The sequence below is a fragment of the Colletotrichum karsti genome (assembly GCF_011947395.1).
Source record: "Colletotrichum karsti strain CkLH20 chromosome Unknown Scaffold41, whole genome shotgun sequence".
NCBI lineage: Eukaryota > Fungi > Ascomycota > Sordariomycetes > Glomerellales > Glomerellaceae > Colletotrichum > Colletotrichum karsti.
This window is the reverse complement of record NW_024065941.1, coordinates 98698-114442: the sequence shown is the minus strand read 5'-3', so window position 1 is coordinate 114442 and position 15745 is coordinate 98698. Positions and strand designations below refer to the sequence as shown.

Sequence of the window (15745 nt, the reverse complement as noted above, 5' to 3'; positions counted from 1 at the left end):
GCCCACGACAACACCACGCCCTCATTGCGCTACTTCCTATAAAGCCCTGCCATGTCTCTACTGGAATTCCGAATCCAGCGGCTGAAAACTGTAACTCACACCCTTCCTACACATTCGAATTCATTTACCGTTCTAATAAACTTTCCGTGAACTTTCACTCTCAAAGACGAGGCCTACAAGATGGCATCCCAGATTGCTTTTCAGGGGTCCATCCAGAGGTATGCCTTCCATGAAGCTCTCGACTTCTCCCTCGAGATTCTCTACAAGAGTCCACATCAACCACCACTTCTGTCTCATAATAGATGCTCCCAAGCATTTGTTGGTTCCCTCAATAATTTAACACCTGCCTTTATAGCGACAACGACACGGCTCCTAAGCCTGAATGCAAGCAGACCCCAGCTGAGACGGCTACGCGACTTCAAAAGTTCCTCTCCGATACGGTTCTTAACACCATTCACTCTGATTACTTCGATCCAAGCATTAGAGCTCAGGACCGGGATAAGAAGATTGCCTCCGACATAAATGGAGCTGCCCGGAGCGTACCGCGCGGAGTAGCCGGAAGTGCCAGTGCCAAGTCCGAAGGCCGAACTGCCAACTCTGATCTTCAGGCCGTCGGGTCGCAATTCGACAATTGAACTTGTGACCCAGGCGCATTCCATATTCCATCTGACACAAGGTACAAACACAGTTGTCGCCCTGTGAGCTTCAGCGGGCACTAATACTCTTTCAGCCTAGATACCCATAAAGCTCCGAAGACATGGCCTGCATTGCATGGATTCTGGTGTGCTCACTACTGCGGAATTGACACAGTGCGGGAAACTATACCACTGTTTGAAGTGTTGCTGTTGATGCGTCAGCAATGAATGATGGATGAACGATTTCTACCGGCCTTTTTTCTTTTGTATTTGGTCACTCCTTTAGGAAATAACAGCAGCACTACTTGCATTACCGTCATATTGTTTCTGCATTCTCTTAATTCCAGTGTGAGTTACAGAAAGCGTGAAAGATCGAAGACAGTTTCTAAAGACGCCGACGACAGCTTTGGCGACAGTGGTAGGAGAGACGTACCGCTTTATTAGTCATCCGAACTGCCCCGGTTCCAAGGTATCCACACCACCGGACCGGCCTCCGATGTACACCAGTGAATCCGGGGACGGGGCAGACAGAGCCCGGAAGTTCGGAGCTAGACAATCTGCGGCATTCGGATCCTCGAATCACCGGTCCTGCAGTACTCACCTGAATAGACTCCCGCACGAAGATTCAAACTCCCGTTACATGCGACAGCAAACAAGCTTCTTGACACCTCGCCCACGCGTCCCTTCCCGAGTCATGCCGCCCTCAGCCCCCAAAACGGGCACGGATATCCAATCCCCCTCCCCAAAATTACGACCAGCGCAGAACCAAAACTCCCAAGAACTCTTGACAAATTACCACGCCCAATTCCCCATCCCATAGGCCGCCCGCCTGAATTATCTCTCCCGCGGGTCCCTGCATATCCATCACTTCTCTTCAGTGCAAACAGCCCCAAGCTTTCTTCACGTCGGGTCCGAATCGTCCTGGTTGGAGCGTCTTCGAGTGTGGAGATCGACGTGGTCCGGGATACCTAGCCCCGGCTCCCCTCCACCGTCGCGGAAGGAAGCGATCTGATGTTCTTAATGAGAAAAAAAAAGTGCGATCTGTTTTAAGCTCCGCTCCGCTCCCTCTCTCCCCTTCCTGTCAGTGAAACCTGCGACAAAGCAAAGCACCTTTATCTCCACCCTTGAGAGCTACTTTCCTTCTTCAGAGCTCTCGGCCGCCACACTTGCTTATCCCCCCTACCTCGGCACGCACACCGTTTGACAGTGACGATGGCATCGCCGAACCAGCCTCTGGTGAGTTTTGTCTCCGTTTGTGTGACTATGCGGCGTGCTGATGAGTTGCTTGTAGGCTGCTGATGATTTCGACTCGGACTCGGTCATCTCGGAGGTTAGTTATCCCCACAATTTTGCCCCTTTCGAGATGCCTGGCCTACGCGTCTGGGGTTTCATGTGTACAGTGAACTTGAAGGCTGATGATATCGCGAGGATGAAAGCCGCCTTCGAGTTTGGAATCGATTCGTTCGAGCGTGTTGAGGTATCAGGTCGAGAATGGGAGGACGTATCACTCCATGAGCTCGGGGAGTACGTCGCCACTTCGACATCAGTGAGGCTGATGCTGATGATGCCACAGAGTACTCGTTCCCCAATGACGAGAGGGAAGCCGAGCGTCTTGGTATGTTGGCTTTGTTGCGGAGGATGACGGAGAACTTGGTTGACGCTGTTTGACGGTGACAGATTTGCAGCATCACATGTGGATGTTGACGCTGCGAGGGAAGCTCTGCTTGTGTCCGAAAGGCGATGAGCCTGCCAAGCGCGTGTTGGATTGCGGTACCGGGACGGGGATATGGGCGATGGAATATGGTGAGAGGGTTCTGTGATTCACGAATGATGAGACTGACGATATCACAGCGGATGCGCATCCCGAAGCCAAGGTGGTGTTCACTCGGTTTCATCTGCGACCTCTACTAACCGGCCTGTGTAGGTGATCGGAGTCGATTTGAGTCCAATGCAGCCTTCATGGTGAGTTCGAATTCATTTCAACTCATTCTTCATCTCTGACTCGAAGCTGCAGGATCCCCCCAAACGTCTCTTTCGAACTAGACGATCTCGAGAAGGACTGGACATGGTCAAAACCCTTCGACTTCATCTTCGGCAGGGTGTTGGCGGGTAGTATAAGCAACTACCAAGACTTCTTCAACAAAGCCTTCGCGTATGCCCCTCCCTCTTTCTCCAAGTCAACATCACCATCTAACACACCACACCAGAAACCTCGAACCGGGAGGCTACCTCGAGATGCAAGACTTCGCCCTCCCCTACGGCTGCGACGACGGCACCCTCTCACCCAACTCCCCGCTCCACCGCCTCTCGACGCTCTTCCGCGAGGGCACCGCCAAGGCGGGCCGCCGGATGGACGTGGCACCCTCCTACCAAACCCTCATGCGCGCGGCCGGGTTCGAGGGCGTGGTCGAGTGGCAGAGCAAGTGGCCGGTGAACCGGTGGCCGCGGGACCCGCACTACAAGGAGCTGGGGATGTGGACGCACGCGAACCTGGACACGGGGCTGGAGGGGCTCACGCTGGCGCTGTTCACGAGGTTCCTGGGGTGGTCGAGCGAGGAGACGTTGGCGTTCTGCGCCGAGGTCAGGACGGCGTTGAAGGATTTGAGGACGCATGCTTATTTGCCCATGTGAGTGTTCTTGGATGATGAGGGAGTAGTGGTTTGCTGATGAAGGGCAGATATGTGGTTTACGGGAGGAAGCCGTTGGGGACGACGGCGCAGGCGGGGACGTCCGGGGCGGAGGTGCCGGCGGGAATTCAGTGAGTGCCGGAAGGGAGGGAGGCGTGCTGTTTTAGACGTGTCTGGTCTGTCATCAAGTTTGACGACATTTGTTGGTATTCGGAGGTCATTTGAAGGAGTTGGCGGTATGGCGAATCTGCTTTTGTACCCTTGAAGAGCGAATTGCATGGACAGATAGGGAGGATTTTGGAGCATACCCGGTGCTGGAAAACATTGTTCGGTTTGAATGGGTAAAGGATGGTTCCCGGTGATAGCAAGTGAATGGCATCTCAGTTGGCTTGAACCCGAATCACCTTGAATAATCCAGAATCGCAATTCCGACCCGTTAATCCGTAATTCCAGACGGGAGTTCATATCTCGACGCCGCTTACACAGCAACCCGGGTCCTCCGATCACCGTCACCAAGTCCCGAACCACGACCCGGAGAAGACGCTCGGGCCTCGATCCTTTCAAAACCCCCCTCCACATTCCCTGAAGTGACTGATGTGGGGGCGGGGTAAAAAAGGCGAGCGGGGGCAAAGCATGAGGTCAGGACGGGAACGGCACGAGAGACGGAGGGGTAAGGTAACTGCCGCCCTTGGTCCTTACGGCGTTGACTTTTGCGCTTTTGGTGGTTGAAACTCGTCTGACGTATGTAATAATCTTCTCCGTCCCGGATCATCGGATTTAAATACTCGGATAGTGCTCTGGGGAATTGGACTGAAGAGACGACGAGAAACGGCTAAGGAATCACCCGCAGCGTCGACGAGTCGTTGGAGTATCATTGCATGAGGATCGCGGCCGATTTTACCTTCCTACACGCACGCGCAACAGCCCACTCGGAGGGTGGTGATTACCGAGCATTACATAAAGAGGGTCCTGCTACGTTAGTACTCTTTCATCGGCATCGAGGGCGTACATAACTCCCGGGTCGAGCTACTATCTATCTTCAATCATTTTGTCAATTGGAAGCCGAAGGGAAGCATTCACACCTCGAGACAGACAAACGACATCAAAATGGCGGACAAGACACCGGAGCTCCTGGATCTCACGATCGACAACATCACACCGAACACGATCCGCATCAACTCCCAGAGCAGCGATGCGCGCCTCAAGTACCTCATGGAGCGTCTGGTCACGCACCTGCACGACTTTGCGCGGGAGACGCGGCTGAGTACGGACGAGTGGATGAAGGCGCTCAACTTCCTCGTGGGATGCGGGCAGATCAGCAGCGACGTCCGACATGTGAGCTTACCAGACATGCTTCTTAAGAGAGTCAACCAGGCTGACGATTAAACCAGGAATTCATCCTCCTCTCAGATATCCTCGGCCTCTCGTTGCTGGTCGACAGCATCAACCACCCGAAACCGAGCGACTCGACCGAAGGCTCCGTGCTGGGCCCCTTCCACACCCACGATGCCCCTACACTGGAGAACGGCGCCAACATGTCGGGAGACCCCGAGGGCGAGCCGTTGTTGGTGGTCTGCACCGTCAAGGACCGCAAGGGGAACCCCGTGTCCGGCGTGCGGATCGACATCTGGGAGACGGACAGCAGCGGGCACTACGACGTGCAGCACGAGGGGCGGACGGAGGCGAGCGAGCGGTGCGTCATGGTGTCGGACGACGAGGGGCGGTTCTGGTTCCAGGGCATCAAGCCCGTCAGCTATCCCATCCCGCACGACGGGCCGGTGGGGAAGCTGCTGGATCTGCTGGGACGGCACTGCTGGCGGCCGGCGCATGTGCATTTCATGTTCCAGAAGGAGGGCTGGGATAACTTGATCACGTAAGTTTGCTTGTTACGCCTCCCCGTTGGGATGCGGAGCTGACGATGCGGGCACCAGTGCTCTCTACCTTCGAGGAGATCCGTACGAGAAGTCGGACGCCGTGTTTGGCGTCAAGAAGAGCCTCGTGGTGGACCTCGACAAGGTAGACAAGGCGACGGCGGAGGAGTACAAGGTCAAGGAGGGGAGCTGGCTGTTGAAGCAGGACTTTGTGCTGGTGACGGAGAAGGAGACGGAGGAGCTGCGGGATCGGAACGCGGTCGAGGCGTTGAAGAAGCTGGGGCTGACGCATCTGAAGCTCGTGGATCACCTTCCCGTGCCGGAGCTGGACTGATGATGGGTGTAGTCGTCGTAGGGTGAGTATGTCGTAATTATGTCACAGCTCGTTTGGTCAGGTCTGAACAGTTCGAGAGGAAGCGAGTGAACATCAGACTGCTGCACGGTCCGGATCGAGGGCTTATCGAGGCTGATCCTGGGACTAGAGGTCGGAGCCCGGATGCGGGATGGCTGGTAGGGCTGGCGGTAGCGCTGAATGCGGGATGACCGAGGCGTCGGGCAGTCCAGACCGGCTGGCGGCAGGTGGGGATGTGAAGCTGGAATTGGTCACTCGTACGGCGGGACGCGGGATGCAAGGGACCTGTTGGAGACTGCCTGCCCTTGCCGATAGAAACAAGATATAATGGAGCTGTGTTTGTCTAGCGCCGTCAGATGATTCCCATTGTCTCAGTCCAAGACAGAGGGAAAGTAGCGGGAGCCGATGCGATACCTGCACAGATGGTAGGAGAGGGCTCCAGTGCTGCGGGAGGTCCGGTTGGAAGGGGCATGTGGCTGTACCTGGCGCAGCGGTAGTCGAAGAGGCCGAGATACGAAGGGAAGCAGTTCGTGCTACTGCTGGTTGCTGTCCCACGCGGTTTGTTGCTTGCCCGAGAACTAGACCGCGACTAGCCACGGACTCGACGTCGAAGGGTGACCTGGAGGAAACAAGAAATCGGAAAAAAAAAAGGCCAAGCCACAACTGGGTTGGGAGGGACCGTGTGCTGGTATGTGTGACTGTCACTGCACCGATTATGACCATCGGCTGCGTTGGACTCGGACTTCCCAGTGGATGGTATTGTTGTGAGATGGGATGACGGCTGAAGTGAGTGTGACTGATACTGGCGATGAACTGCGCGTGTGTGTATCCGTAAGGTAAGGTGTGATGAGCTGCGGCAAGTGAGTGAGTGAATGAGAGTGGATGACTGACTGCGGTGAGAAGTTCGAGTTGGGACTGCCCAGGTGGTGATGGCTGTGGTGGTGATGACCCACTTTGGACTGTTTCCCCAGAAATGATTGGTCGAAGGCTGCTCGTGTTCAGGGCTGCCTCACCTTATCTGCCAATCACGTCAGCAGGGCAGGCACAATCCGTTCAGCGCTGAGGAGAGGGAGGAGAGGCCCGTGCTCCTTCCATTGCCCCTCGTCGCTCACCCTTCAGGCCTTCACCCCTTCACCCTGAGTTCTGAGTTCTGAGTCCTGACCCGTGCCTTCCACCTGCCTGCGCCCCTTGACCACGCCCCCCCTCCCCCCCAAGGCAAGCACCAAGGCCCCAACCCGACCGAGTCCGTCATTTCTCCCAACTTCCACAAACATCAGTCATAGATCTGCAGACCAACCCACCCCCCATAAATCTTCCGACGTACAAAACCCAGCAGACTTCGCCGACTCTTTTCAACTTCGCCACCTCTTCGTCAAATATAACACCATCCAACTCTCTCTTCGGCTTTCAGCTTTCACCAGCAAAAGACCACCAGCACCCGCGCTCTACCAACTCCACTCACCAACCACACACGCCCGTCGCAGCGAGACCGCTTACCCCAAGCCGTCTGTCGCTGACCTCCAGTCCCTTCAACAAAACCCCTTTCCCAAAGTCACCCCCGAACAGACGAGTTTATGTCAATTGAAAATCTCAAGACCTACGGTACGTCTGCACCCCAGGCCTCCCGTCCACGTCGTCGCCGACCGCCTTCTCTCCCACACGAGGCTGTCGGTCACGTCACGTCCCCCGGACACGTCGCCTCTCCTTGACCGCCATGTCTCGAGACCCCATCCGCTAACATTCCAACCCCCACAGACCCCTTCGCCGAAGCCGACGAGGATACCGGAGAGACCAAACAGGCTCAAAATTATATCCATATACGAATCCAACGTACGTCATCGCGACCCCCTATCTCGACCATCGCGTTCCATGCGGAAATCCCGCACGTGCCGATCCCACTCGTCGTTCGCGTACCCCGACCTTGCTTCGACACGGCTTGCTAACATGTCCACTCATAGAGCGCAATGGACGAAAGACTCTGACCACCGTTCAGGGTCTTCCAAAGAAATTCGACCAGAAGAAGATTCTCAAGGTCATCAAGAAGCAGTTCGGTACTTTACCCCGCTCCCCACATCAACGCCACTGTCCGCATCTAACCAATACTAGCTTGCAATGGCACCATCGTAGCAGACAGCGAGATGGGCGAGGTCATCCAGCTCCAGGGTGACCAGCGCAAGGTCGTTCAGGAATTCCTCATCAACAAGAAGGAGGGTCTCGGACTGGACGCCAAGGGCATCAAAGTCCACGGTTTCTAAGCCCGCCGCAGGTCGCCGCCGTTCCTGCACAATCACCAGAGATATTGCATCTTTACGATTGACGTCCTGGGTTCAGGGAGGCATCAGGCATGAATAACCCGATGCCCTCCCACGCCGCTCAGCACAGGCGCCCAACTTGACGTGGTAGGACGGTATACCTCGCACCGACGGAAGAGGTTATCGGTTCGATGGTTTAGGGCGACTTGCGTCTTCCAGACGCGATGATGAGATAGTCAGATATCGAGGTATCTCTTAGGATTGGCCGTACTTTCATTGACGGTTGGGCGGTCCAGAGATAGCAGACTAGAAATTGACATCTTAGTCACAATTCGGGGGCAATGCTGTGTCGTGAAATGTTGTTTGTCTGCCACGGCTAGCCCGGATGACGGCAGGAGGGCGTCAGGCGCATGAGTTCCAGAAGCCTGCAAAGTTTAGATAACGTTGCGTATGCACGCGTCGAACAGAAACCTTGTTCTAGACTCGCGACTCGCAGGAAAGTTTGCACGAGACTTCCTTCCAAGAAGGTCCAGACACGACGACGAGCCGAACGCGATGCATCGGCAGGGCTCGTACTGCAAAACAAAATGTAATTATTCCGTGATCGTGGGTATCTATGTTCTCAAAGCATTCCGAACCAAACGGACCAAGCATCCAACATCGCTGTCATCATGATGTCTGCAATATTCTCTCCCAACACGACGCAACACCTGCGCTCTGGTCCTGCAGCCTTACTTCCCTGCTGCGTGCTGGCAGCCTCGTGTAGTGTTTATCCTACAGTTCCGCACGCGACGCCGAAGAGTTGAAGGACGCAGGCAGTACGGCGTCTCCTGCCACGCGCTGTACGAGCTCCAGCAACAGCCTCGCGAGCGACTCGAACGGCTTCTCGGGGTAGTCGGAGCCGTTGTAATGTAGGTGCGCGAGGAGGGACACCATGCTGATGAAGCTGGCTATGGAGAAGATGTTGATCGAGGTGGATGTTTCTTTCTCGATGTTTATGCTTCGCTGGGTTATGTGGTAGGCTATCGTGAGGGTCTGTCGGGTGATGGGTCAGAGGTTGGTTTCCGAACAAGTAGAAGGGCTGGAGGCTTACCGTCGCGATTGTGACCCATCCCGGGAGTAGTAACCTGGGATCCTCGAAGCCGCCCGAGAAGGTAAGGATGCGCTCCGTGAGAAAGGCGTTCGTGATGTTCATCGTCAGGATCCGGATGATCGTCGCCGAGGGCGTGTAGTTTATCAACCTGCGACAGTCTTAGCCTCCATCCGTCAGTCGAGCTGAGCTTCGTGCGACGTACCACCGGGACATTAAGCAGTCGATGAAGAAGAAGGATAAATAGGCCGACGCTCCACACTATTGTTTTTTGGTCTCCTCGTCAGCTTCTTTCCATTTCCTCGCGCTTCACGGCGCAGCAGCAGCAGCAGCACATGTACGCACCCACATCAGTCCCAGCGACATCTCGGTCCACGGGAACGGTATTTCGGGGTGGCCCGGGGGCCAATTGCTCGGCGGGCACGCGGCGCCCGCCGCTCCTCCTCCGGGTACCACTCCTCCCACGGCGCCGCTCAGCCCCGTGACGGCGGCGGCGGCGGCATTTCCGAAACCGGCGGAGGCGAGGTTACCGGCGGTGGTGGCGGCCTTCTTACCGCCGGGGACGGCGACGGGGATGATCTGGACGAGGAGGGTGAGGGCGGGCTGGAGGGCCCAGAAGATGGCGGGGAAGATGGAGAGGAGGCGGCAGGCGAAGAGCCAGGGGCGCCAGGGCTTCGGGACGTTGAGGACGACGGCGATGCGGGGCTCGAGGAGGGAGGAGGCGACGAGGTCCGGGTTGTAGGGCGGCGGGAGGTCGTCGGGCGAGGAGGAGCCGTTTTGGGCGTGGTGGTGGTGGGAGTAGGAGGAGGAGGGGCGTCGGGGGCCGGGAGGGGCCATCTAGGTGCGTTTTGAGGCGGCGGGGGCGGCGGCCATTGAGGGGAGAGTTGTGTGGTTTGGTGAGGTTTTCGTCAAGGCATGGGATGGGAGAAGAGAGGTCGTCGGGTTCCGGGGAGGGTTGGTTCCTTTTTGGACGAGAGGAAAGATACGAGGCGAGCTACCTTAGCGGTCGGTTGATTAAAAGGCTCGGGTGCCGCGGTCTCTCGTGCCGGCTCGGCGGGTGGTAGTGTAACCTTTTAGGGTAGGCGAGGTGAGGAGTAATTTGAGAAAGGTCAGTCTGTCTGCGTTGTTCTTGTTTTTTTTTTCTTGTTGTAGGTAGGTGTCCTGTCTGTCCCGGGCCCTGGACGTGACGTGGACTAGAGGGGTTTGAAGAAAGGTCGGGGGAGGTGTTCGTCAAGAGAGGACGGAACCCTGGACGGAGGATGGGGGTCGCGTGCCCGCAACTGCGTTCGAGGTTTCAGTTGGCCAAAATGTCCAGAAGTAGTTATTAAGTGTGTGCGTGCGTGGGATTTTCGGGGGTCTGTAGTGGTTTGTGGATTGTGTCATTGGGCTTTTTTATTTTTTTTCTCCAATGTCACTTTGGATCTGCATGCCATCACCTTCTACTTTTGGCTTGCGTTCTGTTATCTTTGCATTGAGTTTATTTGGATGGTGATATGGATATGCACCTTGGGGAGTTGTCACCCTGAGAGATGGACATAATTGTGTTAGATGATTTGGAATCTAGGAGTTCTGGATGGATAGATACGATGCCTCAGAGCAAGACGGAGGGAAGCTGGAGGTAAGGTAGGCAAAGAGGTCTCCATCCGCATGAGTGCCTGACCATCCTCATCCACGTAAGCAGCAGGCCTAAAGATAACCTCACTTGGACAGCGGGCAGCCAATTGATTATTAGTTTGCACGCGAGCACACAATTTCCCCTTATCGAGCGGCTTTCGGGACAGCTTTGCTTTGGGCAAGATGCTATCCGTAAAGCTGTCAAGACTCTAAACTGTGATACCTAAGACGTCAACTTCAAATTGTGTCGAAGAGATCATATCCAAAGCAATCCACTGTCCAACCAGCCGAGATGAAGCTCTGTCCGAAACGAAAACACATAGATTTACAGAAGCTCAACTTGATACAATGCCCTCTGATACCTAGCTCCCGTGGTGTCAAGGTCCCTGAATCAATCAACTCAGAACCGTCAGCGGCAGGGTCCTCGAGCTGGCCCGCTCCAGGGACCCCGTTGGCGGCGGATCCCCAGCCCACAGAGTCCACGTCGTCGTTCGTCATCCTTTCCCGATCATCATTGAAGAGAAAGAAATAAAGATAAAAAAGGATGGATGATGATTGGCGCCGTTGTGATTGGTGCAAGCCACACCGAACATGGCTGTGGCTGCTGCCGATGGCCCGAGCTTCTCAGCCCCGGAGGATCCCGGGCGAGCACCGGTGACCGGACTTCGAGGGGAAGGGGGAAAAAAAAAAAAAAGGTCCAGAAGCTTGGACCAAGCCGTTTTTTGCAATTGGATTCGCATTTTGACGATTCGTCCACGGGAACGTCTGGGAATCAGGCCACTCAACGCCCCTCGTCTCTGCGCCTCCGAGCACGTCTCCCTCCCGCCAGCCTCGACAAACTCCCAGAAACGGGGGGACGAACTCACCGAACCGAACCGAACGATGTACGGCTCCGCGAGGCCGCTGCTCGGCCTGGGCAGATCGGCAGCCATGCGCCCTCAGAGAATCGCCTTCCCGACGACGGCCAGGAGGATACCAATCGCCGCGGCCTCGGCGAGAGGATACGCCTCCAAGGCTCACTCCTCGGACATGCGCCTTAACCAGCGCTTGCAGAAGGAAATGGCGCTCAAGGGCGACAAGGGATACTCGGCCAAGCATATGGAGGCCGCGCAGCTGGAGCACATGAAGACCGTCATGCTTCCGGGTATGTTTTATTCAGAGCAGACACTATCGCGATGACGAAGACTAACCGCGGAAAACAGGCACCTTCGTCCACCTCCCCCTCTCCCAGCTCGACAAGTCCCCCGGCCCCCTCTTCAACTACCTCTTCGCCCGCTTCAAACAGCACCTCAAAGACCTCGCGGCCATCGTCGGCCTCAAGTTCCAGTCCATGCCCAAGATCTGGCAACGCCCCAGGATCAATATCCACCGCACCCAGGTCGTGCCGACCGCGAAAGCCCTGCACCACCGCCTCGCCCAGGCCCTCGCCGCCGGCGACAAGGACACCCTCCGCGAGATCTGCGTCCCGCGCCTCTACGACGCCCTCAGCGCCGTCATCTCCCGCCGCAGCTCCAACGAGAAGGTCACCTGGGAGCTCGTCCAGTACGACGGCAGGCCGCGGCTCGTCAGCCACCGCCTCGCGCCCCTGCCGCCCCAGGGCCAGTCGCCCATCCTGCAGCAGGCCGTCGTCGCCATCAGCAGCACACAGAAGCTCGGCAAGGTCGAGGCCAGGACGGGGAAGCTCATCGAGGGCAACACGAAGCTGCAGAAGCCGACCGAGTACTTTGTCATCATGCGCCATCTCGACCCCAAGACGTACGAGCCCACCAAGTGGCGGGTCTGGGGTAGCACGCAGCCGACCACGGCCGAGGGCTGGGTGGTGGAGGAGAAGAGCGTGAAGCAGATGGAGCAGCAGGACTTTGCCAGGAGGAGAGGACACAAGATGTAAGGCTGGAGACTTGTATTCATAGATGTGCGTGTGTGTGTGTGTGTGGAGTAAAAACATGTAATGAGTGTATTATATGTGTCTGATTATCTGGCTATAGTATGAGCCTTGGTTGCACAGGAGCAAAAGACTCTTCAACCCCAAAATACTAAAGTAAAATCTCCCTCTCCTTCTCCCTTCCCCTTTGATGGTGATTATTTGATGACTTTGTTGGCTGTCGATGATAGGCGTCAAGCGTTCAGAAGAACTTGCCGGCGGGCTTAACGATCTCAACATCGGAGGTGACGTCGGCGTACTCGTCGCGGTCGACGGCGCGCGGCATGCCGTCCGGCTCGGAGGTGAAGCCGGGACCGACAGGACGATCGAGCGCGTCGAAGCGGCGACCGCTCTTCTTTGCCATGACGTACTGGAAACCCAACCTCAGCCCCAGCGCGCCGAAGCCCCAGAGGAAGCTTCCCACGGGCGCGGCGACGAAGGCCCCGAAGACGCTCCAGTCGTTGGCGTACAGGCCCTCGGAGATGATGAGCAGGTTTCCGGCCTTCTGGACGTCGCCGTCGTAGTAGACGACTCCGAAAATGAAGACGGTCAGGATGCCGCCGAGGCCGCCGACGACGACTTCGAAGCCGCGCCACCAGTAGAACCGGTCGACCAGCCCGAAAACCAGAACGGGGATGACGGAGGCGGAGATAAGGTCCGAGACGAGGTAGATCTGCAAGACCGAAGGTGCCTTGAGGGCGATGACGACGGTGGGGATGATGATGAGAACGACGCCGACGCGGATCCACCAGATGTTGAGGCGGTTGCGGAAGAGGTCGTTGGAGGCGGAGGAGACCATGGCGGACTGGAGGGTGTCGAAGGCGGCGGTGCTGAGAGTGCAGACCATGACGAGGACGATGCCGACGACCCAGGCGGGGAGCTGCTGGAGGAGGAGGAAGAAGGCGACGGAGCCGCTCTCGGAGATCTGGTCGAGCGGGAGGGCGCCGGACCAGGCGGCGACGAGGCCGGTGACGCCGACCATGGTCAGGACGCAGAGGATGACGACGACGGCGATGGAGACGCCGACGCGGAGGTCCTTGTCGGTCTTGGAGGCGAAGGTGCGCAGCCAGAAGCCCGAGAGGAAGAAGTCGTTGGTCAGGATGCAGATGGGCAGGATGTAGAGGAGTTGCCAGCCCAGGAGCGTGGGCTTGAGAAGGCCCGAGGTGTCGATTAGGGAGGTGTCGATCTCGGTCTTGACGCCCATTGTGATTGCGACGATGATGATCAGGCAGATTACCATGACGCCCTGGAGGGTGTCTGTCAAGAAGGAGATGCGGAAGCCGCCGATGGCTGGGTGGTGTTAGTCTGGGTGTTGCTGCAAGGAAGGGAGGGGATATGTACAGGTGTAGATGGTGGTGATGACGCATTGGACGATCATGACGGGGAGGCCGTCGAGGTTCGTCAGGGCGTTGACGACCTGGCCGATGGCGGACAGCTCGGCGGTCATGTACAGGAACAGCGTGACGAGGGTCATGAAGCTCAGGTAGAGCATGGCGACGGTGCCGTAGCGCTGGCGGGTCCATGCCGTCAGGACGAAGCCCTCGGGCGTCTTGCGGCGGATGATGGGGCCGAGGAACGCAAAGATGAGCAGCGGCATGGAGGAGGAGAGGGCGTAGACGATGACGCCTTGGATGCCGGTGATGGTGGCGAGCTCCGGGTAGGAGAAGAGGATGCCGGAGCCGAGGGCTGGGGTGGTCAGTCATTTCTCACTAACGCAGAACGAAGGAGGGGGGAGAGATATTGGAGCGGCAGCACGTTTCCCACGCAAGCATTAACTTGATCGAGTAATTACGGTGCAATCTCAGCTTCATTTCCACAGGGAGGGCATCTCCTCTGGACAGAGGGTGGATGCCGCTACCGGCTGCTTCAAATCCGCGCCCGTAGTGAGCCGCATCCTCGGGGTCCCGCCCCTTTTCGGTCCGTCTTTCGGGGGACCTTTGTCTCGGAGCCGGTGTGGACGAGTGGTCAGGACATCGGCCCCGTCAGACGCACCGGAAAGGAGGGGTGACCGAGGAGAGTTGTTGATCTTTGGGTTTACGAACCTGCCTGTCAGTTTCGTCGGATGCGTCACCCTGATCTCATCGTCTCAAATGATTTACTCTGAAGGCCATGGTAGAGGGTATGTCCCTCTCTCATGTCAAGTTTGTCGATTCGCGCGTTGCTTGTCGGTAGGATTTCGCTGTGATGTCGCTTGTGCCGTTCTGCCGCTCTTTTGTCTCGAAAAGAGCATTTCGGGCCGGAGAAGCGCTGTCGCGTCTTCCTCACTCACCAGAGGCGATGAAGTTGAGGGCCAAGGGGAAGGCTGCGGGGAAATGGAGGGTTAGTTGCCGAAACTCATGAGTGATTGAGGGTGAGTGAGGCGCGATGAGCGATGAATGAGCTGGTCGATGCGACTGCTGCCACGAGAGGGAGATTTCTGACCCGTCTGAGTTCTGTTACCAGCGAGGAACTCTCCCTTGGACTGGTTGCGGAACTTCCACGCAAGCCCAGTTCCCATGATTCTGTATCAAAAGTCAGTGAGATTCGTTGAGCGCGTGGCGGAGGAGATCCAAGCCATGAGATCTTCATGTCAGAGTTCGTACAGGAAGAGTCCATAAGTGACGTAAATGACGGCGTTGGACGCCGCGGAGGATGGCTGTCCCATTGTATCTGTGCTGGCGGGATGTCGCTTTGCTATGCGAGACTCTGTCGTCGACTCAATTCAATGTGCAAATGAAGCGAAGGTGATTCCTCGATGTCGCCGAAGGAATGAAGAAGAAAAAAGCTCGTCAATATTTAAGCTCAATCTGTGGCGTGAGCAGGATTTGCGCGCGAGAGAAAAAATAAAACAACCCTTGCAATTGACCACGACCAAAACGACCAGCTAATCAGCCCGGAGAAGCGTGATTCGACGGCTTGCCATGCCCATCCTTGATTAGTTAATGGTCTGCTAAGAGAGTGGATAATTTGCGTGGGGGGTAATTCGGAAAAGTGACGGATGGTGGGGAGTTGCGCCGTTTTCTGCGAGGCGACATTCTGGGCATTTGGTAACACGGCGCAACTCTGCAGTCGTCCACGATTACTTTTCCCTTCCATTGCAACTATTTCTCGCTACCTCTTTGCCTATCCTTGCTGCTGTTGCTGTTGGCTCTAGTATCGCCCTTGGTATCCGTCATTACCCCTGAAGTATTCGACCAGGAGTAATAACCTTGGAGTGGTGTATACAACGCAAACCGAGAACTATTATGAAGACTTCTATGCAGAATTGCATGTAGTTTACGAATAAGCAGCCAGCTGTTGGCTTATGTATTGTTTCCGGCCCTCCAGGCCGGCTTATATGTACGGGATGCGTACTTGCTAGAGATATACAGAGAAGTTTCCAAACATGGCCATGTCTGGCAGGT

The 15745-nt window shown here is 56.4% G+C and overlaps 6 protein-coding genes across 6 annotated transcripts; 4 read left to right on the top strand and 2 right to left on the bottom strand.

The window, feature by feature from the left end:
• Positions 1-1835: 1835 nt before the first annotated feature.
• On the top strand, positions 1836-3266 carry CkaCkLH20_10526 (TAM domain methyltransferase; the record flags this gene model as incomplete). The annotated part of the gene is made up of 8 exons (XM_038893240.1): positions 1836-1871; positions 1927-2119; positions 2209-2250; positions 2313-2438; positions 2487-2509; positions 2560-2597; positions 2650-2787; positions 2843-3266. The coding sequence occupies 8 exons, from the start codon at positions 1836-1838 to the stop codon at positions 3264-3266; spliced, it is 1020 nt and encodes a 339-aa protein (XP_038741355.1).
• A 1103-nt stretch (positions 3267-4369) lies between these two features.
• Positions 4370-5467, top strand: CkaCkLH20_10525 (dioxygenase; the record flags this gene model as incomplete). The annotated part of the gene is made up of 3 exons (XM_038893239.1): positions 4370-4597; positions 4654-5135; positions 5194-5467. The coding sequence occupies 3 exons, from the start codon at positions 4370-4372 to the stop codon at positions 5465-5467; spliced, it is 984 nt and encodes a 327-aa protein (XP_038741354.1).
• A 1592-nt stretch (positions 5468-7059) lies between these two features.
• CkaCkLH20_10524 (translation initiation factor) lies at positions 7060-7740 on the top strand (the record flags this gene model as incomplete). The annotated part of the gene is made up of 4 exons (XM_038893238.1): positions 7060-7111; positions 7241-7315; positions 7444-7536; positions 7592-7740. The coding sequence occupies 4 exons, from the start codon at positions 7060-7062 to the stop codon at positions 7738-7740; spliced, it is 369 nt and encodes a 122-aa protein (XP_038741353.1).
• Positions 7741-8511: 771 nt separating this feature from the next.
• CkaCkLH20_10523 (uncharacterized protein) lies at positions 8512-9664 on the bottom strand (the record flags this gene model as incomplete). Its single annotated transcript, XM_038893237.1, has 4 exons — positions 8512-8772; positions 8831-8978; positions 9033-9088; positions 9173-9664. 4 exons carry the CDS (start codon positions 9662-9664, stop codon positions 8512-8514), a joined length of 957 nt encoding a protein of 318 aa, XP_038741352.1.
• A 1659-nt stretch (positions 9665-11323) lies between these two features.
• Positions 11324-12329, top strand: CkaCkLH20_10522 (uncharacterized protein; the record flags this gene model as incomplete). Its single annotated transcript, XM_038893236.1, has 2 exons — positions 11324-11585; positions 11644-12329. 2 exons carry the CDS (start codon positions 11324-11326, stop codon positions 12327-12329), a joined length of 948 nt encoding a protein of 315 aa, XP_038741351.1.
• A 235-nt stretch (positions 12330-12564) lies between these two features.
• Positions 12565-15006, bottom strand: CkaCkLH20_10521 (uncharacterized protein; the record flags this gene model as incomplete). Its single annotated transcript, XM_038893235.1, has 5 exons — positions 12565-13652; positions 13704-14048; positions 14632-14664; positions 14757-14863; positions 14945-15006. 5 exons carry the CDS (start codon positions 15004-15006, stop codon positions 12565-12567), a joined length of 1635 nt encoding a protein of 544 aa, XP_038741350.1.
• Positions 15007-15745: the final 739 nt, after the last annotated feature.